The sequence below is a fragment of the Hyperoodon ampullatus genome (assembly GCF_949752795.1).
Source record: "Hyperoodon ampullatus genome assembly, chromosome: 14".
In the NCBI taxonomy this organism is placed as follows: Eukaryota; Metazoa; Chordata; class Mammalia; order Artiodactyla; family Ziphiidae; genus Hyperoodon; species Hyperoodon ampullatus.
The window spans coordinates 43,768,646-43,777,417 of record NC_136927.1 but is presented as its reverse complement, the minus strand read 5'-3'; the positions used below and the strand labels follow the sequence as shown (position 1 = coordinate 43,777,417).

The 8,772-nt window shown below is 46.4% G+C and overlaps 1 protein-coding gene across 1 annotated transcript; it reads left to right on the top strand.

The window, feature by feature from the left end:
• Positions 1-1,901: 1,901 nt before the first annotated feature.
• Positions 1,902-3,298, top strand: ZG16 (zymogen granule protein 16; the record flags this gene model as incomplete). Its single annotated transcript, XM_079720260.1, has 3 exons — positions 1,902-1,956; positions 2,140-2,272; positions 2,980-3,298. 3 exons carry the CDS (start codon positions 1,902-1,904, stop codon positions 3,296-3,298), a joined length of 507 nt encoding a protein of 168 aa, XP_079576386.1.
• Between the last annotated feature and the right edge of the window lie 5,474 nt (positions 3,299-8,772).

Here is an 8,772-nt window from a genome sequence, read left to right as displayed (position 1 = left end):
TAGTGGGTCAGAGGGCCAGTTCTAGAGGGGCCCCAGAAGAGAAGGGCTGGCAAAGAGAAGAAATCGATGACACCAACCCTGGGGAAGTTTCAGACCTACAGGAGGGAGCCGTTGCTCTGTGTGGGCTACAGCCCCAGGAAGATTCAGCTATGGCGCCCAGGAGTCCTGAGGGCCCAGAACTGCCCCCAGAGGAGGACCTGTCTGCTTTTACTTCCTCAGCTTCCCACCTGCCCACTGGACTGACTCTACCTGTTCCAGGGAGGGGGATCTCCAGGTGTCCTGTGGCCTCAAGTCACCATTCTCAGAGAGAAAAAGTTTGTGAAGAGTCTGACAGATCGAGGATGGATGAATGGAAAAAATAGAAAGTACAGCCAAATATTAATATAGAATCTACATGGTGGGCATAGGGATGTTCACTGTACAATTCTTTCAACTTTTCTATACTCTGAATTTTTTCATATAAAATATAAGGGGAGAGAAAAAAAATGTCTGGCAAATAGTAGGCATTCCTAAGTATAAGGTGTTGGGAGTGTAATCCCTTTCCAGGAGAATCTATATTTCAAATACCTGCAGAGGACAATGTTTATCCTGAAAGATGGCAGATTGCAGGTGAGGGCACCAGCAGAAACCAAATAGGGGAAGGAGAACCTTGGACACACCCAGAGGTGATTAGGAAGTTTGCCCACCCAAAGCAGCTGGCCCTTCGGTTGGTGATCTTTTCTCAAGTTTATTCTGCCTCTCCTGAGATCTGGACTTTGGTCCAGAGTTGACCCCACCCTGCCACCTGTAACCCTTGGGGCAGGATAAGATGTTCCAGACCCTGCCTGACAACTGACCCTAAGAGTCTGATCATGTTTGCTCAGGAGGTGAGGTTCACACAATAAAGAGCAGGGGGAGGGCTTGGACGAGGTATAAAAGACCTGCAAGTTTCCAGGGGGTTACTTTGCACTTGAAACTGCCAGGTGAGGGGTGACAGAGGCGTGGGCTGAGGGGTGACAGGGATGCCTGGATTTGAATTAGAGGGGATTCAAGCTGAGGTGAAGAAGAGGCTTCCTGGATTGAATGGCTGGGGAGACCTGTGTGTCAGCTAACCGGGGCATCTGGGTGTGAGCTAGTCTTAGGTGTAAGGATATCTGGATCTCAGCTGAAGGACTGGGGACACCTGGGATACACCTACGGCCAGATTTGTGTTAGTGGAGAAGGAGGTATGACAAATAGACCAGGTGCCTGGGATCTCCTATCTTAAGCTGGTTCCGATTTCTTCTCCAACTTCTCAGTCTATCCCACCTGCACCAGAACTGCTTGGACAGTGATGTTGGCTGTTTCTTCTATCACCACCTTCACTCTCCAAGTGACCCAGAGCCACACCTCTAAAATGCTCCTTTCCTTCTGATTTGAGACTAGGATGAAACTAGGAATTTAAACTATGCCCCAGATGTCCCACAGACTGGGCCAATCTACCACAGGCCTACTTCAGTTAGGTTTTGCTCCGACTCCTAGTTTGATAAACTCAACCATCTCTAGGATTTGGAGATGTCCTCCACTTCTTCTTTAGAAAACTCCTTTCCTGCTTTGTGCCAGGAGGGAACAGGGCTTGACACAGCTTAATCCAGATAGAAGGTCAGGATTGATCTTCTGGCTTGGGAGGGAAGAGGAGGATCGGCTGTAGCCAGACCAGAGAGAGGCAGAGGGATTGAGGATACGTAAGATAGTATTTGTGACAAACAGGACTAGAGACTGTGGACAATTCTTTCTAAGACCAAGACTGGGTGGACGAGGTCTGAGTTGAAGGACCAAGAAACCCGAGCCTGAGCTGGAGATCAAGGGTGCCTGGGTAAATGATCTCTGGAGGGATAAGGGTAAACGTTCACTTTCTCCTTTCTTCCCACTCCAGCCCCAGGATGTCGACCGTTGCTTTTCTTGCCCTTCTTTGTGCATCAGCCTCTGCCAGTGAGAGTAAGTGAGAAACCAGGAGCCCAGCACTAGAGTCAGGGGAAGCAGCTTCCTGTACTGCTGGTGGCCAAGGCTGTCAGTGGCTGACTTGGGGTGGTGGGAACTGAGTTGTGGGGGGAATAAGGGTGGTGGGGAGAAACTGAGCTCTCAGGGGATTTCTCCCCCCAACTCCTCCTTTCCCTCCAGTTCAGGCCAGGTCCTCCTCTTTCAGTGGAAATTATGGAGGCCGTGGAGGAAAGCGATTCTCCCATTCTGGAAACCAGCTGGATGGCCCCATCACTGCCATTCGTGTCCGAGTTAACAGCTACTACATCATAGGGTAAGATTCTTTGCGTTTCTGTGGTTTGGGGACCTTCTAGGATCTTACTAAATTGTGAATTTCTCAGTCACTTTGGGTCACATGTTTCAATCAAGTCACAGGGATAACATGATATGGAAAAATTATTAGAGGACTTGGATTTGAGACCTGTGCTGTCGAAACCCCTAACACTCCCACACTTGTGATCTTGGGTAAATCATATACCATCAACTCAGAGGGACCTGGAAGTTGTCTAGTTTTTCCCCCACCCAAGGTTTAAATCCCCTCTGGCATCCTCCATCTTTGCTTGATGGCTCTCCCAAAACTTTATCCTTCTGATCCTGGATTTGTATCCTAGCACAGCATGGACAAGTCTCTTCCCTCATCGGAGCCTTTCAGATGTTTGAAAAATCCCTTTTCTTGTTTCAAGTAGGGGATGGGGGCCTGGTGGGAGTGTAGACTTCAAATTCAAGCTCTGATACTCACTGTCTGGGTGATTCTGGGCAAGTTGTTTTCCCTCTGTGAGCCTGTTTGTCAGCAAAATGAGGAGGTGAAGTTCCATGTATGATCTCCAAGGGCTTACCCAACCCTCACATTCCGTGGGACTGGCAGGGGGTTTGTCATCCCCGTCACTAGTCTGAAGGTCTCAGCCTGTAGACCAAGAGGTCCTGAATTCTGATCACCTTATTCAGTGTCTCCCTTCCTTCCCTCCTCACCCCTGCCCCTAGTCTCCAGGTGCGCTACGGCAAGGTGTGGAGCGATTATGTGGGTGGCAAGTTGGGAGTGCTGAAGGAGATACTCCTGTACCCTGGGGAATCAGTGGTCCAGGTGTCGGGAAAGTACAACTACTACCTGAGAAAGCTGGTCTTTGTGACTGACAAGTCCCGCCTCTTCACTTTTGGGAAAGACAGAGGCAAGAGTTTCAAAGCTGTCCCCTCGTACCCCAACACTGTGCTACGATTCATCAGTGGCCGATCTGGCCGATCCATTATCAATGCCATTGGCTTCCACTGGGATGTCTACCCCAGTAAACACGAGAACTGCTGAGCTGTCCTGCAACACTGCAGCGGGGGTATGGGAATCCCTCACCACTAACCACCATCCATCTGTCTCAATAAAAAAAATAATAAAAGGGCATGGCTAAAGTGTGTGTATGGGTGCCTGCAGCTGGGATCCACCTCTTGACTCTGGGTATGGATGTGTGAGTCTCATTTCTGGCTATTTGTCAGACGTCAATCTGGGGAAGAGTGGGAGGATAAGGGAGAGAGGAGTAAGAATCCTGGGCTTTTCTTCATAATTTATTAGGAGGAGATAAGATTCTGGCCTGCACCAATTCTTTTTTTCAAGTGTTTACCCAAACTGGAGTTCTAAGGCTGAAGGTAAGACCTAGTTGTGGCTTATTGCGAAAACCCCAGATGTTCCACTCTGCAGCCCTTTTCTCCCCTTTGTCTTCCCCTTGAGATAGTGCCTCTCCACCAAAAGGCTGTCACCTCACTCTCCTGACCTTAACCCACTCACTGTACGTGGGTGGCCTGAGCCATCATCCTTTGTTATTTCCCAGAACCCACCTGAGTCCCAAAATTTAGCCTAAGTTCCTGCCAAGGGCTTTGCCTATTACCCCAGCCTAGTTCCTCCCCACCTTTACTCATAAGCCCTGGTGTCCTTCCTCAGCTCTCTCAGACCGCAGTTCTTTCCTCAGGAAGCCACCACCTCCTCAACAGCTTCTACTCTGCCAGTATTACCCTCAAAACAAGGGCATCCCAAGGTGGGGGTGTGTGGGGGGTAGAGATTTCCATCATGGGTTTCCATGAAGAGAAGGGGCTGGTTAGAGTCCAGGGGAAGCATTGGGGTGACTGGATAGATTGAGCAAGGATACAAAGTTGCTTTGGAAATAATTCTTAGGACTCTAGCTCCCAGTCCCAAATTTTTGAGTTTTTTGTTTGTTTGTTTTCTTTTTTGTGTGTGTGGTGTTGACTGGGGGTGGGGGAACTTACTCACTGCTCCCCATAAGTTTATGTACATCCCAGAGAATCCCAGTCACATTTCTTCACAATTAGACGAAGATAACTGTTATGCACATGTAATTTTATAAAGAAATATTAACATTACACAAACTTATGCCTAGCCTGTTTTTATAAAAATTCCTTTATTTCTCTCAATTCCATGGAATGGAATACTATGCCACTGTAATTATATTTTTATTGAGATATAAATCACATAATACAAAATTCACCCTTTTAGAGTGTGCCATTCAGAGGTTTTTAGTATATTCACAAATTGTGCAACCATCACCACTCTCTAATCCCAGAATACTTTTACCACCTCAAAAGAAACCCCATCCCCATTAAGTAGTCACTCTCCATTCTCCTCTCCCCCAGGCCCTGGTAACCCTCATCTACTTTCTGTCTCTATGGATTTGCCTATTCCGGACATTTCATACAGATCAAATTATACAACAATGTGGCCTTTTATATCTAGCTTCTTCCATTTAACATAATATTTTCAAGTTTTATCCATGTTATAGCATGTATCAGTACTCCAGTCCTTTTTATGGCTGAACCTGACAGACTTTTGACAGATCAGATATCTGGTCAACTGTAGGAAAGCCTCTGTTTTCACATTATGCGCACTTAAGGCACTGGCACCTCAGAGGCAGCATGGCACAAGGGGACTAAGGGAAGGGATTACTGGCTCTTATCTAGTCTACACATTAGGTTTTGGCAGGAGATTATGACTGAAGAAAATATCCCCTTACTTAAAAACTTAACCTTTAAAATTGCTGAATTAAGCTAATCACACATTTACCAAATATCCCCTGCTAGGATCTGGTTCGTTCCCCCTAGTCAAATTGTTTTATTGGTGCCATAGCAAAGGTATTTTTCATAGGATGCTAAAGGAGCCAAAAGGAAGGCTAACTTTCTCTGGGAGGTCAAGGAAGACTCTGTGTGTGTGTGTGTGTGTGTGTGTGTGTGTGTGTGTGGTGTAGGGGAACAGTACTGGGCCCAGCTTATGCAGAAATATGAAGATATGAGAACTACAAGTGGTTCAGTACAGGTAAAATGCAAAGCACAATTGGGCCAAAGATGAAGCCTCATGGAAAGGCAGGAATCGCGAATATCATACTGAACTATTTAAACTTTATCTTATGAGTTATGGGGAGCCACTGAAAACTTTGCCCAGGGGATTGATAAGATTTAGAAGAATATATAATTTTCCTGGTATAAGTGGGGAAAATGGACTAAAGGTAAAGCAGGATGAGATACGAAAATAGTTAAGAGATTAGTTCTAGATCAGAAATGATGTCTATACAAAGGCAGTAATATGAGGAAAAGAGAAAAGGGAAGAATTTGAGAGATTTGAGGTGGAAGATAGGCTCAGAAGAACTTGATAACTGAATGCACAAGGGTGAGTGAAGGAGAATCTAGGAGAACTACCATGTTAGTAGCTTGGGCAACTGGGAAGACTGTTACTCTCTGAGATGGGGAATACAAAAGAAAAATTAATTAGCTTTTGGACCCATTGAGTTTTGAAATATAGTTGATTTACAATGCTGTGCCAATCTCTTCTGTACCGCAAAGTGACTCAGTTACACACATTCTTTTATTCTTTTCCATATGGTTTATCACAGGATATTGAATATAATTCCCTGTGCTATACAGTAGGACCTTGTTGTTTATCCATCCTATATATAATAGTTTGCATCTGCTAACCCCACACTCCCAGTCCTTCCCTCCCCACACCCTCCCCCTTGGCAACCACAAGTCTGTTCTCTGTCTGTGAGTCTGTTTCTGTTTTGTAGATAGGTTCATTGGACCCACTGAGGGTTTTTTTTTTCTTATCAATTTATTTTTATTTTTGGCTGCGTTGGGTCTCTGTTGCTGCGAGCAGGCTTTCTCTAGTTGCAGCGAGCAGGGGCTACTCTTCATTGCAGTGTGCGGGCTTCTCATTGCAGTGGTTTCTCTTGTTGCAGAGCACAGGCTCTAGGCGTGCGGGCTTCAGCAGCTGTGGCACGCGGGCTTAGTAGTTGTAGCACACGGGCTCTAGAGTGCAGGCTCAGTAGTTGTGGCGCACGGGCTTAGCTGCTCTGCAGCATGTAGGATCTTCCCAGACCAGGGCTTGAACCTGTGTCCCCTGCAATGGCAGGCGTATTCTTTTTTTTTTTTTTTTTTTTTTTTTTTGCGGTACGCGGGCCTCTCACTGTTGTGGCCTCTTCCATTGCAGAGCACAGGCTCCGGATGCGCAGGCTCAGCGGCCATGGCTCACGGGCCCAGCTGCTCCGCGGCATGTGGGATCTTCCCGGACCAGGGCACGAACCCGTGTCCCCTGCATCGGCAGGCGGACTCTCAACCACTGCGCCACCAGGGAAGCCCCCCCATTGAGTTTTGATGTATCTGTGGCACATTCTGGAATGGGGACATATCTGGATCCAACATTGGGCAGAGGGATATTTGGGAATAAAGCTTTGATATGAGTTTGATATAGGGCTTAGATTCAGGAGTCACCAGCACATAGATAATGAAGTTCAAGTGATGGGTGTGTAAGAAGTCACCCAGGGAAACTGTAGGCATATAAAATGATAAAAGGCTGAAGTCAGAGAGGACTGGGGGACACCAGAGTTTGACAGTTGGTCCAAAGAAGAAGAATCAGTTAAAGAAATAGAGAATAGGGCTTCCCTGGTGGTGCAGTGGTTGAGAGTCCGCCTGCCGATGCAGGGGACACAGGTTTGTGCCCCGGTCCGGGAGGATCCCACACGCCGCGGAGTGGCTGGGCCCGTGAGCCACGGCCGCTGAGCCTGCGCATCCAGAGCCTGTGCTCCGCAACGGGAGAGGCCACAACAGTGAGAGGCCCGCGTACCGCAAAAAAAAAAAAAAGAAAGAAAGAAAGAAATAGAGAATGGAGCGGTCTCGGAGGTGAAGGGAAGGAGGAGTGATGTACTCAAAGGCAAGACAGAAATTTCAAGGAGTGGTTAATACCTCTGAGAAGTCAAGAAAAGGACAGACTTCAGTTTCTTTAGCTTTGGCAATCAGAAGGTCATTTATAATCTTGACAAAGAAAGTTTTGGCTGGAACCTGAAAGTTGGAGCCAGGCTGCAATTGGTTAAGGAATGAATGGGAAGTGAGGAAATACAGCGGCAAGAATTGAATATTTCAAGAAGTCTGGCTCTAGAAAGGGAGAAAATATGTAAGTAATATTTATGGGGAATGTAAGGAAGGAGGTTTTTGGGGTTTTTTTTCCTAGACAGGGGAGACGTGAGCATGAGTTAGAGTAGAGGCTGAAGATTCAGGAAAGAGGAGATAATTGATGGAGCAAGGTCTCAGAAGAGATTGGCAAGGATGCTTTATGTAGGTGTTGGAGCAGGAAACTTTAAGAGAGAAGAAAATAGAGTGAAGGTATAGGTTGGTTTGTATGTGGAGTAGGTAAAGAGTGAAACTTGAAGGAGTTAACACCTAGCCTTTACTTGTTCAGTTAAATAAGTAAAGTTACTTGCTGTGTCAGTCAGGTTCTACAAGAGAAAGAACGATGAAGAGATATACGTACATATATACATACAGAAAGAGATTTATTGCAAATAATTGGTTTATGCAGCTGTGGAGGCTGGTTAGGCAAGTCTGAAATCTGTAGGGCAGGCCAGCAATCTGGAAACTTCCAGGCAGGAGGAGATGTTGCAGTCTACAGGTGGAATTTCTTCTTCCTCAGGGAAACCTCAATTTGGCTCTCTTTTTTTCCCTTCAGGATACGTTATTAGGTTATCAAAACCTACACTTTTAGTAACTTCATTTTATTTTTCAAAAAAATTTTACCGCTTTATTAAAATATAATTGAAAAATAAAAATTGTAACATATTTAGTGTACAAAGTGATGATTTGATATACATAGTGAGTCCTCAAGCTCCCACTGCAGAGTGCAACAGGGAGAGCCATGTCAAGGGAACACAGGGCCAGGCCTCTTGAGCAGCCCCAAGAATAGAGAGGCCTCAAGCTGCACAAGCTGATGCAGTCATCCAGGAGACAGCTGAGGTCAAATCCCTAAACAACCATCCCAACAGAACCAATTCTCTAGTAACAGAAGACTCCCTTTTAGGCTACAGCTCATGGATTTCAAGAAAGTTTTTGGTCCAAAAAATTCAAGTCTAGCTAATGAAAGTGTGCAGTTCTGGTGTTATCATGAATGTGGACCTGTATGTGCTGGGGAAAGACAGCAAATACAGACCAATTTTTTTCCCCTAAATTTTTATTTATTTATTTTTGGCCGCGTTGGGTCTTGGTTGCTGTGCACGGGCTTTTCTCTAGTTGTGGCGAGGGGGGGCTACTCTTTGTTGCGGTGCGTGGGCTTCTCATTGCGGTGGCTTCTCTTGTTGTGGAGCACGGGGCCTTCAGTAGTTGTGGCTCATGGGCTCTAGAGAACAGGGTCAGTAGTCGTGGCACACGGGCTTAGTTGCTCTGCGGCGTGGGATCATCCCAGACCAGGGCTCGAACCCATGTCCCCTGCATTGGCAGGCGGATTCTTAAACACTGCGCCAC